Source organism: Dermacentor albipictus, chromosome 5 (assembly GCF_038994185.2).
Source record: "Dermacentor albipictus isolate Rhodes 1998 colony chromosome 5, USDA_Dalb.pri_finalv2, whole genome shotgun sequence".
In the NCBI taxonomy this organism is placed as follows: Eukaryota; Metazoa; Arthropoda; class Arachnida; order Ixodida; family Ixodidae; genus Dermacentor; species Dermacentor albipictus.
Window position 1 is genome coordinate 59,889,530 of NC_091825.1, and position 23,625 is coordinate 59,913,154.

Consider the following 23,625-nt stretch of genomic DNA (forward strand, 5'->3'; position numbering starts at 1 on the left):
TTTTCTTCGTTGACAAAATTTAGCAGGGCCTTGTTACTTTACCGTCACTTCGTGCACATTTGTCTTTAAAGATAGATGGATGTTGGACCTCATTTCCAACAATATTACGGCGCGATACTTATAACTTTTCGTACGAGGGATTCGTGTGGCGTAATACGATTACTATGTCGATACCGACTCATACATATAGCGATTCGTGCTACTCATAATAGGGTGGCGATAGTTCTAGGGAGACGTAATTTTACCTTCATGATTATAGTTATGTTCATACAAACATGATTGTTGCTGCGCAGTTGCGGCACTCTCTTTTCACTCCTTCACTAAAGCCGGACTGAACTGGCGATCAGTCCTTTGCAGCCGCACGCATCAAGTTGCGAATTTCAGCAAACTGTGCGATTTGAGGACATACATACTCTGGCGTAAACTATAACATAGTACCGACGAGTACGGGACTCGACAGCAGCGTGCAGCTGCTGTAGATGACCTGAGAAAAAAGAGCAACGTTGTGCCATTGACCTATCGATCAACATAGATCAAGGCCAGCACAAGCCACTCTCCCTCAGGTACGACAGAATAAACCGCACGCACGCAGCAACTATGTACTGAAAAGAGAATTGGATGGCCCGGCGTTGCTTCCGTAGTTGCGTGCATCTGGACGCGATATAAGGCCTGCCCCTTTTCACACCTGGTCAACCTCGATCGTGCTGCACGACGCGAACGATTTTGCAGTGTGCGCGCGAGCACGTGTCTCACGCAACGTGCACGCAACTGCATCCCCCCGGGGGTGTATAGCGAGTAAGCTGAACGTCCAGTTGTTTGCGGCGGCTATGGTTCGTGCTTGCGCAAGACTCGTGGACTCGTGGACCCTCGTTCAACGCGCCACGGCACCTCCCCTCGCATTGCGCTCCCGTTGCGTGCTTGCTGACGAATCCCGTGACCCCCGGGACGGTTTTGCCACTCGGTCTGCAAATCGTGGCGCCCTGGTGTCGCATGCGTGGCGCACATGTGGAACCGCCTTTTCCACGGGCGCTGCCTTTGCGTGCAGCTTCACCACATGTAATACACGCACGCCCGAGCGATCTAGTGCATGCGGGGCGCGATCTGTGCACCTCCACGGGTCAGTAATTCCCAGTGAAGGGAGAGAATATGAGATTATGATGAGAGAGATGCGCGATTATGATGAAAAGAAAGCAAAAGCCTTTTCGTCGTAACCTGTGTACTTGTGACGGTAGGTATACTTCTATAAGGGCCTATACCAATAACTTTTTATTCCTGCTTTTCTACGCAAAACACGTCATTGTACCTGGGCCTATGAATTTTAGGCACGCACTTTTATGAATATCTACAGCTAGGCTGTTGTCCGTGCATGTGTTACTTGAAGACTGGCCCCGTCGCTCGTCGGCCCACAAAGCTGTGAAGGCACTTTTGTCTTTCTAGAGGGCGACTGGCCTATGCGAACGACTTTGACTCGCTCAAGCCCTCCATGTTCGTGCGCGAACTCGCCGTGTCTTTCCTCCCTTCCCCCTACCTCTCTCTATCCTATCTTTCTATTCCTCTTTCCCGTCCCCCAGAGTAAGTTAGCCTACCAGACGGATTTCTGGTTAACCTCCCTGCCTTCTCTATTTCTTTTTTTCTTCTCCTCCTCCTCTTACGTCAGCTGTTGATTCTGAGACCTGTCGCTATTAAAGCATCAACTTCAGTTCACCTAGCTGTATAAGCAGCTTGTTCCACGCATCCTGTCAAGGTATTGCAAGCGGGACAAAGATATATATGGATAGCAGCGCACTATCGAAGAGAGAGAGAGAGAGAGAGAGAGAGAGAAAACGGAAGGAAGGATTGGGAGGTTAGTCACTGTAAGTACCGGGTGGCTACCATGTGATGGGGAAAGAGGTAAACCCTACGACGGGGGAAGGGAAGAGGGGAAGAAGGAGAAGGGAGAGAAAGAGAGAGCATAGAAACGTGCACAGACACTCGTTGAGTCAAAGCCGCTTGAGCAAACCAGACTTTCTGAGAAGGCACAAAAGTGCCTTGACTCCCTTCTGAGCCGATGATCGGCGGGGACGGTACTCTAGTACTGTCTGTTGACGCAGAGGATGATCATCTAGTTTCCTGAATGTGTTGGAGAAAGAGTGTCTATGTGCTTGAAATTGAGGACAGTGGCACAATTAAGTGGTCAGTGTTCTCCTCGCATCCACAAACATCAGATGCAGGACTATGAGCCATTCTAATTAGTGCTGAATAAGCTTTCGTGAAGGCAACTCCCAGGCACAACCGACACAGAAGAGACGCTTCGCGTTGGTGCAGTCGAGCAGGAGGTCTGAGTTGCAGTGAAGGGTTTAGTATGTGCAGTCTTGTGCGCCTTGTATGCGCGGTATTCCACTCTGCTAAGGAGAGTGTGCGTGCTAGACAGTCACAGAGGAGGTAGGTGCTTGATCGTCTCCTCGCAGCCACAGTTGTCGGAAGCAGGGCTTTCGGCCATTCCAATGCGGAAGGCATATAGGCGTTCGTGAATGCCACGCTGAGTCACAGGCGGCACAGAAGTGTTGCTTTCGCTCTTGGTAACCCTTGCGGAAGACAGAGTTGCAGACGTTGGTCCAATCTCTGGAGACGTGCGTTGGTGAATTCACTGATGTTCCACAGAGTCTGCGTAAGCTCGCGTGCGACGGAGCGAAGCCTTGTGCCTGCATCTGTTCTCGATAGTGGTGTTGGTATAATTTGGGCATCATCGTGGGCCGACCGAGCAGCGTCATCCGCACTGTGATTTCCCGAAATTCCTCAGTGACTCGGTATCCATCGGTATATATGATGTTGTGTCCCTTGTCGATTGCGTGACGGTGTAGCAGTAGGATGTCTGCGACAATAATTGCACGTTAGAACTGTGGTCGAAAAGGGACAGCAGACACTGAAAAGCTGCCTTCGAGTCACAAAAGATATAACATGACTGATGATTTATGACTAATAAACTCCTGGCAAACACGGATTGCTGAGAGTTCAGTAGCCGTCGATGATGTAATGTGAAGCTTCTTGAACTGGATGGGGATAGATTTCGCGGGAATTACCACTGCTCCAGCTAAACTTTTGGAGGAGACAGAACCGTCCGTTTAAACATGCATACATTCTCTATGCTTCTCAATAAGGCACTTCGCCCGACTTCCATTACATCATCTCTCCTCCCTTCCTACCCCTCGACCTCGTTCAGCGTTTAGCAGGATTATCGCCGCCAACCGTGGAACCTTACCGTCGAACATCATGCCTGCAGCACGACGATCTCTACCGCTGTGGTGCCTGCATCCATTCCAAGCCCTTCTTGACATTCCTGACATCAAAAAGAAAACTGAGAGGTCAACTTTCGCTTTAAAAAAAAACCGTGCTTTCGCTATCGAAGTATCCATAAGAAATGTATATGCGATGCATGTGCTTCAACTGCCCCCGAAACCACTCCGCACGTGACCTGGCCATCACATGGATATCGTTAACTTCCGTTCTTTCCAGTGCAGCGTACTACGTCATTGTGGCCCATTAACCTGTTTGCTAATTATGTTAATTGGGATAATTTTAAATTCTTCGTGCAACAACAACCGCATGAATTGCCGAGCAGAATTATCGCCCATTTTCAATAGAAACATGTTGGTTTGTTTATTCTTTAAAATATATGATCGAATATTTCTCTCGTCGAGCCATTTCCACACTTATGCGTGGGTGAATTTCGGGGTGGCATCGACACAATCATTTTAGTGGACTTAAACTGCGCTTGAGATGAGACACCGAGGTAGATTCATCTACCTCGGTTTAAGTTCAGCTTAAGTTTAAGCGCAGTTTAAGTTCACAATAAAATGCCATACCAACTACACACTCTCCTCGACATCAATTTAGTGTACCGCAAATACCGCGAGAGCAAACGACTGCAGTGACATCAAACTAAGCCTTCGCTCTCCGTCACCCATTCAGTTCTCGACGAAGTGCATCCTGAGAAGCAATAAGGCATAGCCTAATGTTTTCGTGAGCGTCCCTTTCCCCTCAAAAGTATAGATTTAGGGATGATTGAACAAGTGACCAGGATCGCGCCTTTTCTTTCTTTCTTTTTTTATTATGCTATTGTCTCGTTTAAATTGTGCAGCATAAGGACAGCGCAAATAATGGTGATAGTTTCAGACATTGGGCTTCTGCTCCGGTTTCCGAGGGAACCACAACAACCCGGGCATTACGTCACAGAACGGACCAAGACTGCGATCGAGGCAAAGTTAAGTTTTGAGCAGAGGAACGCCATCAAGTAGAAATGGAGGCATGAAAACCGAGAGGAAGACGCAAGAATGTGTGAATGTAAAGCACTAAATTTCCAGGTTAACCTTATTTTTGTAGTACTTTTGGTATTATTGTCTTGTTCGCAGCCTGCAGACATTTCTCATTTCAAAACTATTCATCAACCCAACCAGCTACCCTTGCGAGTTGATGTTAAAAGTCATTCACTCATTCACAGTGTCGTCGTCTCGCGCCCCCCTTCCACCCCCCCCCCCTTACACACAATGAACGAACAGAGAAGAACGCTCGCATGTGAAGATTCGTCGAGCTTTTCACTCTCAAATATTATAAAAGCAAAAAAAGAAACGAACAAAAAAATATGAAAGCAGCAACTGCAGACAGCCTCCGGCAAATGCTACTATACGCCGATGTCGCTGGTTCGTGTTCTTCGTCGTTCTTAACTCACGAAGTAAAACGAATGGAAACTATACACGTTTGCCACCAGAAGTCCCATGAAAAGGAGCGGAACTCCTCGGGGTTCATCTCGCAGCTGCCGGGCGGGCGCCTCCAAAAAGGAGGCGCGTACGCGCATATACGCAGGGCTTGGTCAATTAGCCGAGAGCGCGGGGGACGAGACAGAAGCGGCTTTGCGCAGTCGCCGAACGAGAAAGCCTCGCCAGTCTTGCGGCGTCAAAGAAGCACGTGATGGTCGTCGTCATCCCAGCAACGACTCTTGATTTACAGCGCCCCCTATAGGCCACCGCGCAAAGGCTCTTTTTCATTCAAAAAGGCAAGCGCTTATGTATAGAAACGGGCGACGAAGCGAACTTCGAGTCTTTTCTCCTTCAAACACTTCCAGCCAGCGAGCGCTATGGCTGAAAAAAGTTTCACGCGTGCATCTCGACGGGCACAGAAACGTTCTTCGAGCCACTGCATGCTCGTCTGGAAGTTGACAAAGTCGCTTCGTCGCTCAGGTTTTGAAGACGGCCGGTGCTCGGTGGAGGGAGGCATACATGTATATAGTGCCACACAAATGCTCAGCAGATGGCGCAACCGGTCTTCAATGTATTCTGTATGTGTATTGGCGGCGAGGAGTTACGGAGTCGCCCTCTATCGGAAGCGCCTCGCTGGCGTAGTATGAGGGATCACGTGGCGCGCTCCTCATAGGTTTTGCTGTCAGCGCTCACTGAAAACACCACGCGCGAGCTCTCCCGGACATTTCTGAAAGTACTTTCGAAACGAGAGAAGTTTCTTACTGTTTAAATAATAATCTTGGGCAAAATGAAAGCACACAATCGTTTACAGCCGCTATCTCTTTACCGAATACGTACAGTGAACGCCACTGCGCGCGGTCACCGCGATGGAGTCTCCCGAACCGGCTTCTTGCGTGAAAGGTAGGTAAACGCTGAGAGCAAACTATGTGAAATATGTTCTTATAGTGTTTGTATAACTAAATTGAGCGTAATAGAATGAAGCCTCAATGCAGCGATCGCGCAGATTCGCAGCGACCGACTGCGCGTGTGCATGCTTGTCCGCGCACTGTTTCGCTTTCTGCGCACGCGCGTTTTCGCACCGTGCCGTGAGCTTAAGGCCGCAGAGTATGTGTATTTGACAGTATACAAGCAACCATTGTTGCGTGGGCGCTATCAGAGCTGTTCAAAAATAATTTCATTGTAGAGACTTCGACGCCTACGGGACTGTGATGTGCCGTCGCGACGATTCAATCTTTTTTTCTTCTAAATTCTTTGACCTTTCAATACTATTTCTCGAGTTGCGTCGCACTGTATGTTTATCGGCGTTCTCAGCGTGCAATTTCCCGCTGCTCCTTTTTTGTAATCCAGTGCATTAATTCATAACACAAACATGACCATATGCCATGCTCTCTTTAAATGTGCTTCTTACCGCTGCCTTTCCACTCTACTGAACTTGCCAGTATCTATAGTATCGACAAGTTCATAGACTAAACCGTCATGACATTAGTTGGGCAGCAGACTCGGGCGAGCGTCTCAGTGCGCGTTTCCAGAACATCGCAGACCGGGTGCCGTAGCAGAAATCTTCCTTGCGTCTGTGCTTGCTGCATACCCGAGTTGTAGCCGATGACTGTTTGCCGGTTTTATGTTTCGCGAGCCAAGCTTCACACAGCTTCTTGTCCTGCGGCTACGTGCGAATAAGGCTGACACCGGCCTCCGTTACGTGCGTCCAGCCCTGCGGCACCGAGCAGTAGCCTACCATGTCGCGCGCCTTCAAAGGCAGCCACTACCTATTGTAGTGCTTTCAAGCGTTGTAAAGGAGACACTTGAAGCGTGAAAATTTCGCCACTAAATGAAAACCGCAGCGTACGAGGGAATTTAAGCTCGTTTTCAGCTCGCTTCGGCGCGCCCGAAGCAGCCGACGCGGCCGCTATGTCCACGTGATCCCTCCTAGCACGTCACGCCGACGGTGGCGCCAGCTTTTCCAGTGGTGGAGCTCGAGGCCAATATGCAATTCGTATGTGCATGGGGAAAGTAATTCGCCGCGACGCAGTCCCTGTGCGTTGAGTAGTCGAATACGGCTCCTGGCAGTTTTCTGTATACCTGTCGGTTATATATACCACGGAACGGAATGCGTTCTGGTCGACTATACGTGACTCTCTCTTCTTTTGGCATCTCGTGGCGTCTCAAGATTCAAAAACTGTGTTGAATTTATCTATATATGGAGGGCGCCTGTCAAGATTCGGTGCTACACGGGCAACGAGCAACATTTCGAGATGGAAACATTTTTTTTTTTTTTCAATGGAGAAGCGTCTTGAAATTGAAACTCACGATGTACAAAATGACACACTAGCCACGACAGTAAACGAAAAAAAAGAAAGAAAAGCTTACTGTCGAGTACGGAGGATAAATCACAACTGTGGGTTGAATTCGTGTGGCCACAGAAAAAAACTTAATTGTTTGCACGACACTTTCTTTCTGCCAACATTCACTTGGACCAGCCCTTCAGGACGCTTTGAATCTTCCTGCGCTATCGCTTGGTGTTATTGTAGCGACACGTCGACGATCAAAAGGAAGAGAAACTGGAATAAAAAAAATAAAAGAAAGATCTCGGGGTAGAGAACTGACATGACGCAGCCGTTAAGCGTGTGCTTTTTCTATAGGCATGTCGCTCTAGAGGAAACTTACTGGTATAGCATTCAGGCCAAACCTCCCACCTCCACATTCACGGGGTAAACGTGCAATAAAGGTGCGTCACGCAATAAAGGCTCGATATCATAAAATACGAAACAGCTCGCAATATATTAAATGTTGGCCGCAGAGCTTCCGTGAGCTCTCTCTCTCTATATATATATGTATATATTCAAGGGAATCGCGCGGATTGTAAAAAAGCGAGAAAACGGCGTTCTGGCATGAACGATTACTCTATCAAGTTGGGGGCCTGAAAAGCCCCGAAGGAAAGAAAGAATACCTGACTTCATGGCTCTATGTTTTCTGTATACGAGCCCACCTCGTCAAGAAAAAAAAAATGAAAGGAAGGCAATTATTGGTCTTTTTAGTGTGATAGCTCCTGCACGGAGGAAGCATTCTCCTATCATTTGAAAAAAAAGCAACATTATTTCGTTTATTCTTTCGTTTACAACCACGCGGACTTGTTTACGAATTGGCGAGCATGCTCTATAAACTATAGGAAAATGAGTAGACGCCGGGTATACCTCAGGTGAACGGCTGTGTGTAAAGCCAGTATCTGTCAAGAACGGTGCTGTAGTTTCTTGTGTTAAAGGTAGACTACACTCTTTCGTTACGATTCTACGGTGAGATGAATACAACATTCTGGTGTCAGGTTTTCTTGGCAGGCATGCAATCCCCGATGTAATATTAGGGGACGAAAAAAACCGAAGGCAGCCCTGGGCAATAAAGACGCTCGCTGAATGGCGGACATGGATGAATCATTGCTCCGGTTTGTAATACACTATCAGCCTTGACGGTGACGATTGAGAACAATATGTAAATCTCGTATAGCAGTTAACCTATGACTGCAGCTCGCCACATCGTCGGCACGACTGCCTCAATTAGGAGCAACACCTTCACGTGTTGGGATCTGCATTTACACTCCGTGTTTTGTTTTTTTTTCTTCTTCTGAATTATTCCTTCAAGTATTCCCCAATTATCGTCTAATGAATGCAAATTGCGCTTTGGCATGTTTGTTGATGTCGCTATTGTGATCATTTCAAGTAAAAAAAAACGTTGTCCGTGGTTGTGCAGACTGTATAGATGATGTACAGAACGCTGCTGCTTACAAGCATTGCAACGAATGTATGTTTTCTCATTCTCTCTCCCTCTTGCTCTCTGTGTGCAGGTCGCATCCTACTGGATATCCCATGCAAGGTGTGCCTGGATCATTCTTCTGGAAAGCACTACGGCATCTTCGCCTGTGACGGGTGAGTGTGTGGTCTATATATCGTCTACGGCGGACTTCTTGCTCGCGCCTAAATAAAGTGAACACGGTTCCTTGATCCAAGTGTTGTTGCGGGCAACCTAGCATAGTTACCAAAACACACTTCGCTTGTGTTACGCAGACATCAGAACAGTGCGCTCTCGCTTACCGAAACTGCAAAGCTAAACGTTACAGGATGGACAGAGAGTTCAATTAATAGAATAGAAGCAGAAGCCATACAACGCCTGTTAAAGACGCAGATTATTTGTTGCTCTATGTACTGTCTTAACTGCTTTAGCCATTTGAGTCGATTGCAATCAGCGCCTTGCGAAAGCCCGGACCTCGAGGGCCCACTGTCGTCGTCATAGGCTTAAATGTGTGTACCAACTGCAAGCGACTAGCGAAGATTATCGCTATGTTGCTTTTTTTTTATGCGAAGCCTATTACGAGAGCTCAACCCAGCTCCTCAGGCGCGGCGGTGTCGCCTTGAAACCACGTGACACCGTGACGTCACGACAGAGGAGAAGTGGCTTTGGCTCAACTCTTGCAAGACGGGCTGGGTGGGAATCGAACCAGGGTCTCCGGAGTGTGGGACGGAGACGCTACCACTGAGCCACGAGTACGATGCTTCAAAGCGGTACAAAAGCGCCTCTAGTGAATGCGGTGTTGCCTTAGAAACGAGCTGTTTCTAAGGCGTGCGTCTCTTGCTCAGGCGCACATTTCGTTGCCGCGCCGAACGCTGCTTTGCTCGACGCTCACCGCGTCCAATGCGGGGCGCGTATAGTCGCTGCCCTGTAGCCCATTGTCTTACACCCCTTGGCGGGTCGACGGGAACGCTGTCGCGTTCCACTCTTGAAGGCGAAGCAGTAATGCATGAGTTGTTTCTTCGTCTAGCCGAACCAAATATAGCCAAGCAACAGCAGTTCACCGGGCTAAACAGTGGTTCAACAACTAAAATAAAGGCTAGTATGCTTCGCATCCTGGGCTTAACCTTACCTAAGCCACAGCCATTTTTTACTCCTCTTGGCAGTGCAAAGGTTTCGGCGAATTGCACGACGTCATCGAACCGGGGATATATGTGGCTCGCGCTGGCCCGGTGCACACACAGCTCCTGCAATATTGAGCCGGCTATACGAAATTATTCCTTGTCTTCGCTAACAAGGGCCCTGAACGTATAGGCAGTCGAAGTCCCCTTAAGGAAGGTTCACCAGTATAGTACCCTTCGTCCTCGCTGACGTAACTGTGCGTACCCTACTGAAAACGGGCCCCTGAAGCACGAAAAAAAAATTGAAAGGAGGACAACGCGATCAGCTGTGTTATTGTGAAAGAAGGTTAGGCAAGCTGTGTTACCGCAGAACATAGAAAAAAAAAAAGCAGCAGTGAAAAGGAAAACGTGGCACCTTGTCAAGTTTCACGAAGCTCGCGTTTCATTCTACAAAAGTCGGTCGGCGGCAGTTTGAGATCCCGACGATGATAATCGTAATGATAACGAAAGTGTAACAAAGTAAAAAAAAGGCATAAAAAAAGCTGCTTTGGAAATTTCGTGCACCAAGCGCAACTTTTACTGAGCCCAAAACGAAGCTCGAAGCCCCGAACGGCGTATGTCCCTTCCAGAAAAGTAGAAGCAGCGGGTTCCCCACCCCCCTTGCAGCTGGGGATAATGGTCCCACCCCACGCTTTAAATTCACAAGGAGCAGAAAGGCAGGGGGATAGGGGAGGACTGCGGGGTGTCGAGCGAGGGGGGCTCGACGGCGAAAGAAGCAGTGAGAACCGCTGCGGGGCTGGCGCAAAACCGTGAAGCTTTCACGGACTCGGGCGTTGCTGCCTGTGGCCGGCGTCAACGCCGCATCCTGGCATAATGACTGCGAGGACCCTCCTCGCTCCTTTTCCCCCTCCGCCACTTATTCCCTAAATGCGACCGTGAATATCCGCTGCTCCGCTTTGTCGTCGCCTGCTGCGAATTCAGGGCTCGGGCCGTTTCCTCTCTGTCTAACGTTTGGCTAATGTCGGTGTCTGCGAAGTGCAGGCGGAAAGAAAAATAGAAGATATAAGAAAGGGAATCACGCGACCTCCCGCAGGGCGAGCCTGCTTCCAATCCCGCTGTTTCCGTGCGAGCTTGAACGGAGCGCGTGAAAAGTGGGCACGGGACTCAGGTGGCCGTACATTTACGCGTAAGCCTCACGTAAGTGTGCTCGGAATAACTTACGTAGATGTGTTCTGCCGTGAAGGATGGTTTGACTCTCAAGTTATACGAAGTAACGACTTTGTCAGAAGAAACGAAGCCCTGAAGAGAGTGAGCGTTACATAGCCCAGTCAACGAACAGTGCGATTATTACTAGGTTACCACTAAGTCCATAATTGCCGTGACTTCGGAAAGAAAAAGAAACGATTTCAATATATTTGACTTTTTTTAGGAACACTCGCGCGCAGTAAATTGTATACTTGTCCCTCAAGTACAAGCCCACGGGGAATAACTTGAAATGGCTGCAAGCGTGCGGCAGTTTTGAGCCATCTTCGCGTGATTTTTGGCAAGAGGTGGCGAATGCATGAGAACAAAACACGAGCCCTTCAACTTGTCTTTTTCTTCTATTTTTCGGGGCCATCTCAAAGAGTCGCGACAACTGACGCATGTCTGTATTGACTGCGTACTTTGGTAACCTTATACCGACCGATTTATTTCGGCCATATAGTTTCTAGCTCTTAATATCGAAGGCAGCAAGGGAAAGGGGTGAACGCTTTGAGCACGAAGCACAGTGTTGCGTGACGGTGGTGTATCTAGCCTTCCATTCCCCTCCTCGCGCGGTGTAGTTCTTCCATATGTGACGCTGGTGAAAAGAGCTGTGCGCGGTCTAAAAAGCTGTCTTTCTAACTCGGCGCACGCGAGCGCGCTGAAATCTGAATGGACGAGGGAGCGAGCGAACAAAATGACGCAAAGAGTAGCATAACTTCGCCGCAGGAGGCGAAGAGAGGAGCTGGATCGACACTATACAACACACATACGGCGGCTCAAAAGCAGCAGGGCACGCGCATATCAGCCATCCGGTCGAATGCTCTCCCTGCAGGATCAAACAGCGGCGGATTATAGGACACGCCACCCCAGTGCTTTCTGTCTACGCATCGGAGCTTTATATTTTTTTTATCTTTTTTGTATGTTTGTGTCGTGTCTGCGAGGCCGGTTTCGCACGAACGAAACGCCTTTGAGTGGGCGCTAAGCCGGCGGGCGCGTTTTGTGCGGCCATTTCACGTCAGGATCGGCGACTGAACGCGCGCGTTCAGACACTTGCGTGCAAGGCAGTTGTATGCAGTGCGGCGGAAGCTGCCGATTGGCGGCCCGCACACGAGAGAAGGAGGAGGAAAAGGAAAAAGCATTGAGGGATATAGCCAAGCACCACCGTGAGATCGGCTGTGGATTCCTTATGCCACAGAAAGGTCTGGCGTCCTTCCTGAATGGTGGGCAGGGAGTGGCGTAATCTCAGTTGCCTGTGTCGCGGACTGATTCAGCAGGCTAAGCGATAGCGACAAAATTGTCTCCTTGAAAGTGAGGATGCCATACAGCGCTAAACGTCTTGCGGGACCTCTTGACCACTGAGCGCACAAGCAGTCACTGCGACCTCGCAAGCAGGAAAGAGGCAGAAGAACTACGCAGGACTGGCCAGGAAGACTTGGCAAAGGCTGGGTTCCGGCCATGCCTACGTTTGCGCCCAGCGTGGGGTACTAGTCCTTAACTAAAGTGCTTATTGTCACAGCTATCGCGTCTTGAGCGTGCCTTCTCTGCATGCTCCTGTACGTCGAACCTACAGCCACCGTATTTCCTTGGCTATGGCAGCAATATCAAAGTCCAGTCTTCCTTTCAAAGGACTACTGGCGAACGGGGCCCTATATGGCTCACAGTATCAGGTATATACTCTCCGGATTGATGGGGCGACATTATCGCCACATACAGTTCTACGGTATGCTGTGCCACGTTTCTACGAGCATTTTTCGCTTGTCTTGCGGGTTGCGTCCCATCCACGCGGTACTGCACCGATGATGATACAGTCAGTGGCTGTAGCCCCCTGGTGAGCGGTCGCGAAAACGCCGCTGCGAGGACGCGTGCATGCAATTGGCATAATTGCGTAGCTTGACATAATAACGCCCGGTCGCATTGCGAGGCCGGGCCGGTCGCTTAAGGGGGAGCATGAATGGGGAACGAACGGGAAAGCAGGGCAAAGCGATTCGGGCGTTGTGGATGGGGAGTCGCGGGAAGCGGGGAATGATTTGGGGAGCTCGGTGACGGCGACTGCGAGTGACATATGGCGCGGTGCCATTGTCTGCGTCTCAGTAGTGGCGGATAGGTCGCCTGACGCGAGTGGGGGCTTCATTCTCTTTTTTTTTTAACTAGAAAGAGGGTGAGAGGTGCATGATGGCGGCAGGCTTGGTGTGCGTGACCCACTGGCGGCCGCGCTAAGTACGCATTCTCTCGTAGGAAAAAATATGCCTGAACATTGCATGTCAAGCTTATCCTGATGTGGTCGCGCACGGCAGCCGCCTTCTGCTTCACTGCAAGGAACAACAAAATACTTAGCGGCTATATGTCACTGTGTATGTAAATATTTCTTTTTTATAGCGAAATTGACAAAGATCATCCGCCCGGGGACTCTTGAGAATTTCCCTCATTAATATTTTGTTCTATATCGAGAAGACGCGCGAAAGAAATAGCGACTGGCAATACTCTTCTTTTATAGCCTGTGTGCGCACGTTCGGGTCGTATTTCCTTTTTTTTTCATATTGTTCAACCTGTACTCACAAATGCCTTAGCTAACATTGTATATCTAGGTGCCACTTGTTAAATAGTTTTGTTTATACATATTTATACATAATTTTCTGCACTAGTAACTCCTGTTTGTTGAATTTACCCGTTTTTGCTTGTAACCACTCCCCTCTATAATGCCGTAATGGCCCTGAGGGTATGATAAATAAAAATAAATAAATAAATAAATGCATAGATATGGGCCTGACGTTTTGAACGAGACGGAAGCATTACGAGAAAAGTATGACGTCTGTTGAAGCCCGCTATTGTGTTAGGTCTGTGGAGGAACCGTTCTTACTCGTACATACCGTCTCTGTCTATCGAACTTTTTTCTTATTCCTGCTTTTTTCCCCCCTCTTGCAGGTGTGCGGGCTTCTTCAAGGTGAGACACATTGCATTACCCCACTCTTGCGCGTGCCGCGAACAACATGCGAAATGCGTCGGGGTCGGCAAGGATTTGCACGAATCCATATAATCTCGTCCTGCGTGCAGCGCTCCATCCGCCGCAACCGGCAGTACGTGTGCAAAGCCCGGGGAGCGGCGGCCAACGGGTGCCCCGTGGACAAGACGCACCGCAACCAGTGCCGCGCCTGTCGCCTCCGCAAGTGCATCGAGGCCGGCATGAACAGGGAAGGTCAGTGGATCAGAGACCTTTGTAACGTGCGCGCTGCTCTCGGAGGCCATGTTTGTAGCAAATCGGTTCTTCTGACGCCCGAAAGGCGGAGGAACTAAGTGTTACAACTAGGAAAAAATTGCCGCCCACTCAGGAGTATGCAAGAAGTCACGCAGGAAACACTAACGGTATCCTTTGTGGCTTCGCGCGATGTACACCGCAGTGGATGACATCATTTCCTTCGAGGGCATCTTTGTATCTAGGCGCGATTTTGACTCAGGCGGACCAGCTCTTCACGTTCAGGCACATCTTGATCTACGGGATATTTCGACAAAGATGATCTCCGAAATTGATGCGTACTATTCGAGACGAACTATCGGTTTCTAACTGGCCAAGATTTAGAACAATGTCGGGCGTGAAAAAGTGTACGACAATTGTAAATAAGCTGTTATATTAGCTAGATATCGCGCAATAGCCAAATGCGTCTGCCAATTCCGTTATCAAAGCCACTGTTGGTAATTAAGACATAAAATCCTGAAGGTATACCAGCAGATTCGACATATTGATCCCCGAAATCGGCAGCGAGATACATGGACATTTGACGTACTTTCCATGCGCAACACTTGACTAAAGCTCTCCATAGAAAACGCAGCCTTGAAAAGCAATTCATTTCGGCATTGGCATTTATAAAGAACCTTGAAGCTGACGGTTCACACTGACCATTACAAAGATCTGCAATGACTACAAATGCGCTAAATACACTACCTCAGAGGTTATAATGAGAGAAGTTTAGGTGACTGGGTATCGTTACTTGTCGCTATCACGTAATTTCCGACGTACGCTATCGTTAACCGTTCTCAGTCTTGGCGGTCACCTGCTCTTTTTCTTTTGTGTCCCATCCCCTATTAGTGTTAGTTTCGCTCATCCATCGCCGAAACACATGAGACACTGAAGCAGTGAACATGCTGTTTGCCAGGAGACACTGCATACAAGCGTCCTTTGCATTCTCTCGACGTAGCTGTTCAGCACGAGCGTGGACCTCGGAACTCGACGCTGCGCCGTCAGGTGGCGCTGTACCTGAAGGAAGGCGGACTGAGGCCCCCGGGATTCGCGTCTCCGGGTCCCTCCTCCGCGCTGACACCCACCGGAGCCGCCGGGTTCCTGGGCGCCGCCGGAGCAGCGGTGGCCGCGGCGGGCGCCGGTAGCCCGTTCGCCGCGTTTCATCCGGCGCTGCTGGGTTCCGCGGGCGTGACACCCGACGCCGCATGCAGCGCTGCGGCCGTCGCAGCCCTCTACTCGACGCCGGCTCTGAGGCCACTGCCAGGAGCGGGACTGTGCCATCCGACGCCGAAGGTATGCAGCTGCAGTGCTAGGTGTCGTGCGCTGAGCGGGAAGCTACAACTGCATGCGGCCTAATGCAGCGGTGGTGGTCCACCTTTCTATCGGTACGGAGCGGTTGGACCAGTCCCTGTACACTCGGAAATTTGTTTCCGAGTGTGAAGCGTTAGCAAAACAACTAAGGACAACCTAACCTAACCTAGGCTAACCTAAGCTAACCTTAACATTAACTATCATTAACGTAACCGATGACGTTAAGACAATCTAATAACAACAACTTAACCTAACCTAGCCTTAGTAAGTTAATATCCTTAAGCGTTAGGTTCAGTTAGGGGCGTTGTCCTCTCTGTATGAAAGAGAGATGGTCTCATATGTAGAGAGGACAGCGAACATAAGTGCGAAGACCTCACAGCGCACGCGGTAAGGCGTGGCACCTATACTGTAGTACTGCACTAAGGCAGGGACAGTTCGCGCACGCACGCACGCACGCACGCACGCACGCACGCACGCGCACACACACACACACACACACACACACACACACACACACACACACACACACACACACACACACACACACACACACACACACACGTGTAAGGTTGAAAGCAAAATACCAAAGCTCACCCCGAATATTATGACGTTTCCATACAAATGTCACTTCTCGCGCTTCGTCAGTATATATATTGTCCAGGCCACGTTCTTCCCATCTAATCGCCATAGGCCAGACGGCTGTGATAGCTGGACGATAAAAGTAATGGAAATTAAAGAAAAATGAATCTAAATTATATGCCCACCTTGTGTTATCTGTATATATCAGTAAAGGGGCTGCACATATGAAAGACATAGCTAATTAAGGTACAATGATTCAAACACTCGTCGTAATTTCCGCAATCGCTTGGAGATGGTCGGAACACCATATTAGTTCTTTCATTTAGCAAAGTGAAATGCATTACATACAGCCTTGCAAACCAGTAAAGAGACTTCAACTAAGCCTTGGACGTCTACGTTGCCTTTTCGCAAGTGCAATAATTAAAATTTCTATAATTAACAAGTTATATGAACTGCCTTCACTATTCATGAAGCGAAATCCAGTACATATAAAGGAACCTCGAAGGAACATAACAGGTCTAGCTAAATCGTAATATTAGGCTTCCAAAATAAAATAAAAATGGGGCAATCCGAGCTAAAACAGAGCTTTTATAAACGACAGAATGGCGATAATGGAAAATCAGGGGTGCCACCTGTCTATATATGGTACCTGGAACGTCAGTACTGGCTGATTCACAGAGAACGCCTTAAATAGAGGTCATATGGAGATTGCGAGAACCCGCCCGTTTTGGCGTGGGATGGTTCCAATTGAAGAGCGGCAGCGGAACCTTTGGTGCCAATCTTCGACTCAAAAAAGTGACATATTGCCCACGCAGAAAACGTTGAGGGACTTTGAGACGAATAGTCTACTGATTAAGCACAAATTAGGAGTGTCCCGTAGTGTCCCTTTAGGTACCCAGAGCTCATACAGAAAGAACTAGAACTACGCCAGTGCAGGAAACGCATGCTCCTTGTAGTAGTGTGTATATATATATATATATATATATATATATATATATATATATATATATATATATATATATATATATGTGTGTGTGTGTGTGTGTGTGTGTATAACACATGTGCATTCGGATATGACAGAGAAGAGCTCACGATGGCAACTTCCTCATTCGCAGTACCCTCACGAATTCCTGACCACCCTCCCGGACAGCATCTGCGAGTCTGCGGCGCGGCTGCTCTTCATGAACGTGAAGTGGATGAAGACGGTGACCGCGATCAACTTGCTGCCGATGAAGGATCAGGTAGGGGAGGCCTTGTTGCTCCTTTCTGCCTTTCTCGCTTTTCTGGCACGTGCCGGTGCATTCCTGTGCCAATGACTGAGAAGACAAACGCGCGCTTCAGGAAGCCCGGCACGTGATATTGGTTCTGCTGGATTAGGCTACATATGCGAGGATTAGAAGAAAGTGACGCATCATGTCATGATCATGCACTCGACGACGCAGAGAAGTTTTTCGAACAACAGATTTCGTCTGTATGACGTCTGCATGAAACTTAGTGCCGAGTGCATATGCCTTGCAAGCTGGCCGGTTACACTTGGAAAATCGGCATGTGTGCGGTAAGGTAATCAGTACAAACACACGATAAGCGAAATTTTGTTAATTATTGGACGACGCACTTGCACTTCGCGTGGAAGTAATGACAGTCTTTTGGAGTAGTCCGGTTCAAGGATTGGAATTGCACCAACTGCCACGGGGAATTTAAAACAATTCTATGTAGCTCTCCCCCCCCCCCTCCAGACACAAACATACTCACGCGCACGCACACACACACACGATGACGAATAGGCTGATGGATGATTGGCTTTTACGGAACGTGCCAGTTATGTTAACTATCCTACTGCGCTAATAATATGTAGCTAATACGTTAAAAATATAACTTTCAAACACATTAGTGAATATCTGCGCGGATATTAAAAAAGAATGCATTGGTGAGAATTTTCGGTCCATCAGATTGAATTTGTTCGTAATTATAGCGAGGTATTGCTCCGTTCAAAATGCCTTCTGTGGTCTGCTTTATTCAAACCTTGACAGAAAACGCATATATTTCTCTCAGGTGCTCCTACTGGAAGAAGGATGGCGGGAGCTGTTTGTGCTGTCGGCGGCGCAGTTCATGCTTCCCATTGAAGTGGCGCCGCTTCTTGCCGCAGCCGGTAAGAAAACTAAGGCAGAACTTCAGATCCAGAGATGACATTACGGTGCTGACATCGTTGTTGTGCTATCTGCTGAATATTGCCATTTTGTTGTTCTTTGTATTGCCCTTACTGCTTCATTAGAGTGCGGAACTGGGAAAATTGGTGTGTATTCATGGTTAGAAAAAACGGCGAACGGACAAAGACGACTGAAGAACACAGGGCGCTTGGTGGCTATCAACTGAAAAGTCTTTATCATAAATTTACACACACACACACACACACACACACACACACACACACACACACACACACACACACACACACACACACACACACACACACACACACACACACACACACACACACACACACACACACACGCACACACACACACACACACACACACACACACACACACACACATATATATATATATATATATATCAGCACCATAATAGGTGCGCATTATAAGTGCCTCTACCTCAATTGTCAGCACGCGGTCGAAGGTAAGATCACAAGACCACAATTTTGCGCCACTGCAAACAGAAAATCTATCTCGCAATCGTGCAAAGTCACGGAAGCTTGGCTCACACAAGTGCTTTTGTTACCTCTTATGTATAAAGGGAGTCGACGATTTCATGCGTTAACCGATCTGCGTGCTTTGAAGAAAATCCCGCTTTCGTCCAGCAAGTTGGCGAGCAGCCGCACTCTCGAAAATGTCGAGATAAATTGGAAGCTGGTGTTCCTTCAGCAAAGTCCTGCTTGGATTTCGAGTCTGCACAGTGTAACGAGTAAACACTGCACTGTATGACGCACGCACGCCATCTAAAGGACTGAGCAGCAAAGCCATCCGGGCATTCAAGTCATCGCATCTAGTTTCGTGGCACCTTGGTGGTGCATCCTTATCACTTCCGACAACCTTTAATGTATAAACCCCATGCAAGCGATCTTGCGCGCGACAGCGACAAGCGACGCGATGGAAATGGCTGTCGCGTTCGCTCGTCGCCTACAAGTCGTACCCCATGCGAGCGATGACTTCGAGCGACGTCTCCCCAGTGTTGCCGGTATGAGGGCAGCAATATAGGTGCCAAAACTATAGCGTGACGCGTGCTTTATTAACTTAAATTGACGTGTTTTACTGTAAAAGAGTAGCATAAAGCATTTCTGAAGGTCTTGCAGTATAGGTTCTCATCCTTGCACGTATAAAAATTCAATCGTTTGCTCGTTCCGTGCGACAATCAGAAGTACTTGAGTTATGTACATTTAGTTCCGGCTTCGCGCTATTGGCTAGTCGCTCGTAGTACTTCCGGGCGACGAGTGACGAATTCTATATTTGCAGAACCGAACGATCGCGCGACAAGACTGAGCGATCTGCTCACGCGACGGCCCGATCCGTCGCTCGAAGCCGTCGCTCGTCGCTGTCGCGCACAAAATCGCGCTCATGGGGTTTAGCCTTAAACAGCTGCCAAAATTAAGATTGCGTTCTGGTGGTTTAACCACGAGAATCACGATATGATTATGAGGCACGCCTTATAGCAGGGGGCCCCGGAATAATTTTGGGTCTTCTGGGGTTATTTAACGTGTTAAGTGGCCGTATGTGTTACAAATGATTCACAGTGTGATCAGAGGATCACGTGTTGCAGGCAGCTTATCTTTCTATCTCGCTTTAGTCGTGGCGTATTCTTATTGAGCTTAACTTAGGGTAGCGGGAGGAAGACAAGAGGGAACAGGAATATGTGACATGCTATAGTGTGATTACGAGTGTTCATATGATAAACAATATTTATGCGAGTAACGTCTGTTGAAAATCGGCGCTGTGTGCATCTGACTACTTTCCAGTCCTGCCTATCTCGTGCTTAACATATATATGTACATTGGTCACGATTCATCTACAAGTCCAACTTTATCTGTTGTGTGCAGATACGTGTCCGTAAAAGGAGAAATGCTTGTGGTTTGATATAGCTTCGCAATAGTGTATGTATTAATTCTCATTCTTCTTCCTTGCACTTGTGGCCCGCACCCACGTTGGGGGATTGGCTATGGTTCGCAATGGAAAGTATGAAGTTGTTGCTTCCTATATCAAATCCAGAGCGCGTGTACCTGTCCTAACTGCTTCCTCAAAGTCGGCTAACTTGTTTCTCAGCACCGGGATGCGACATTATTTGCAAATTAAACGTCTCTTCAGCTTTCATTGGCTTATAGGGCGTCTAAACCCTATAGACGGGTATGGGGCGGAATTCGATGTTATGGCGGAATTTGCTAGGGTTTAGAATAACACGACCATTCACCGAAGCTGCTGTCGACTACGCTTGATTAGTCACAGTTACAACTATTCTCACGTCCTCGAAGATTAAGGCCTCAATTACTATAATGACGCTATTTGGATATATTCTGAACCGTCGTGTGAATATTTTCGACCATGTTTTGCGCAGGTTTTTCCGCGGAGTCGTCGACGTCAGAACGCGTGGCAACCCTCATGGCGGAGATACGAAACTTTCAGGACGTCATCGCTAAGTTTCAGGACATGCAGGTGGACGCGACGGAGTACACGTGCCTTAAAGCCATCGCGCTCTTCAAGACCAGTGAGTCCTGCGAAAGGCCCTTCTCTTTTGTTTATTTCTTTGTTGCTGCTTGCATGCAAGCGCGCGGTGGAAGACTTCCTGTTCTTCCCGCTTAATTTGCCGGTTGACACTCAATAGGATGGTCAAGAATAGCCCTGCAGATTGCAGGATATCGCGTAAGTCACCTCACTTGCAGTGTAGCATTATTGGTAATTCATTCTGTCACGAGTATAGCATTATTGGCAATTCATTCTATCACGAGAAAAGCTTGAAGGAGGCCTGCCGTAACTTTACCAACGGACGAACACCGCTGCTGGCGGCTCAGATTTTAGGCCAGAGGCTGCAAGAATCCCATCAAATCACGTGGACGCCGGGCCACGCCGGTCTGGAGGGGAACGAAAGGGCGAACGCCCCAGCTCTAGCGCTAATCAACCGAGCGGGGCAAGACCAATCGTCTCATCAATCCCCACCCTTCGCCTTCGTACCCCTGCCATCCAACTACAGCGACCGACTCGAGATCCAGCGACTCAACCGCAGGATTTGTCGTTCTCCTCACAGAAAGTTCAGCACTGACGATGCCATAGCTCTCCGACTTATTCAGACCAACACATTTCCAAACCTATATACACAGATACAGCAAAATGTTCCCACATACATATCGCGGCATCTGCCCTGGTCCGGCGACACACGCCCTACACTCTTTCACATCTCGTGGGGGTGCGGGGGCAAACCTCAACACTTAAAGACACCTAGCACCTCATTTGAGCGGTGGGAGGTACAGCTGACCGGCGATACCCTGGCGGGACAAGAAGCTCTCGTCCAGCAGCCATGGCCAGTGGAGTCCTGGAATGAGGACGCCACCCACTCAACCTCAAGAGCAACGACCTCGATGGTCCAATCAAATGTTTCCCTCTCTCCTCTCTCTTGAAGGAGCGCGAAGAAGACGAGGGTATAGGAATCGAAAACAACCCCAAAGGAAAACAACGCAAAACCGCCTTCTTCTTGGCCAATCCCCCATAGTATGTATGCGCCAGTGTTTGGGAGACAAGACAAGGACGCTGTCCAACAGGACAGCGCTCGTCCTGTTGCGCGCTGCTTCAAGTTACACTCATGATGAACCAACTGACCCAAATCAAGCTTTTGTCAATCGATCAGTTAGGCGGAATAATACAGATAGAGTGGTTACGTGCAGGTGATGAAGATATTGAACATGTTCGTTTATTTTCCCTCAACAAATTTAGGTCAATACGCCTAAGTTGTCACGACACAGAACGCACTTTCGTCAAAAGAGTTATCAATCAGCGTACAAGTTTCCTGGGAGCGAAGGGAACACTTCTGTCATGCTGACAAAAATAACTACGCGCAGAAAAAATAGTGGAGCACATAAAAATGAAATAAGCAATCGAGATGTAGCTTTTATGTACGCAAAATGTTTATTTTATTGTATTTTGGCCCTGGCAGAATGCTTTCTTCTTTAGAGTGAGGGCTCGCGTAAATTTGTGAATTTATAGACCGTGTGGATGGTTCACTGGGGTTCTATACATGGTGTGACGTACACAGCCGGAGGCAGAGTGAATTGCGTACAACAAATTACGCGCATCACAATGATGAACAAGCTTGAATAATCAGTTGTCAATTCTCGCATGACCTGCGTAACACTAGGAACGCCTTTGCGGGCTGCGTGACAGTGCCCACACAATTAGTTCGTGTGTACGCGTGTGTGTGTGTGTGTGTGTGTGTGTGTGTGTATGTGTGTGTGTGTGTGCGTGTGTGCGCGCGCGCGCGCGTGTGTGTGTGTGTGTGCGTGTGTGTGTGTGTGTGTGTGCGTGTGTGTGTGTAGGTCTTTCATATATATATATATTTTTATCCTTCTCTCTCTCACCTATCGCATCCCCTTACCCCTTCCTAGTACAGGGTAGCCAACCGGTGATAATATCTGGTTAACCTCCCTGTCTTTCTTTACCTTTCTCTCTCTCTCTCTCTCGCATGATCAGGTACTCGTACGTGTAGTAGGCCTGTGCATAGGCAGAAACGGAAAAACAAGAACAAATAGTCAGTTTTTTTTTATAGGCAGGCAGCTTTTAGAATACAGTAGTTAGGTATACCGAATGACGGTCCTCACTTCGAATATTCATGTTTTCAGTTTGTACAGCTGGGCTAATTACCTTAAATGGCTAATGTAGACACTGCTCGATAATTTTTATTGTCTTGACTGAGCTGCGTGAAAAAAAAAAAAGCTTTATCCATTCACAACAGATCCAGTGAGTTTCATTGTACAGCGGCGAAATTCCCTTGTCATTCCATTTCTCTCTGACCTGCATACTGCTGTCGATCACTATACAGACCTACACGCACTTCGTTCAACTGCGTTCGCGTTAAAAGCCAAGCATCGATGCCATCACGCCATGCTTTCCAATGCTGATACCGTGCAGCAACTTATAAACAGCCTGGGCCGAACCGACTGTACATACGTATACCGTCTTCTGGATCACTATTTGGACCAATCCGGGGTCTCCTCGTTTGCGCCGACGACGTTTCATATTCATTCACGCGATGCGTGACAGCTCATGCTTTGACACTTTCTTATGCAACCTGAGTTCAGCAGCATTCTGTAAAAAAGTATGAGAACGCAGGCTACTTCCATATAGAACTCTGTTACTGGCACAAAAAACGATTCATGCAATAGCACAGTATATACGTGTATACTTCACCGGTTTGAGAGACGGCTTACATAGCGCTCCTGTGCATCCTCTCACGTTCATTCAGTGGTCACTCTCTTCCTCTTTCTATTCCCGCGTTTCCTTACCTCCGGTATATAACGATAGCAAACCAGACGCCCATATGGTTGACCTCCCTCTCTCTCAGTCAATTGTTTGGGGATGCTGAAATATTTAACCCTATGTATAGCGGTGATGTGTACTACTGGAAAATCTGA

The 23,625-nt window shown here is 48.3% G+C and overlaps 1 protein-coding gene across 2 annotated transcripts in view; it reads left to right on the forward strand.

Annotated features, from left to right (window-relative positions):
- The window catches only part of tll (nuclear receptor subfamily 2 group E member tailless), a 56,203-nt gene that overhangs the window by 27,668 nt on the left and 4,910 nt on the right, over positions 1-23,625 (forward strand). For both annotated transcript variants that reach the window (XM_070538411.1, XM_070538412.1), the window contains exons 2-8: positions 8,569-8,650; positions 13,799-13,817; positions 13,928-14,069; positions 15,067-15,401; positions 17,114-17,239; positions 18,051-18,147; positions 20,562-20,711. In XM_070538411.1, coding sequence (XP_070394512.1) covers positions 8,569-8,650; positions 13,799-13,817; positions 13,928-14,069; positions 15,067-15,401; positions 17,114-17,239; positions 18,051-18,147; positions 20,562-20,711 — 951 coding nt within the window. The remainder of the gene's footprint in view (positions 1-8,568; positions 8,651-13,798; positions 13,818-13,927; positions 14,070-15,066; positions 15,402-17,113; positions 17,240-18,050; positions 18,148-20,561; positions 20,712-23,625) is intronic.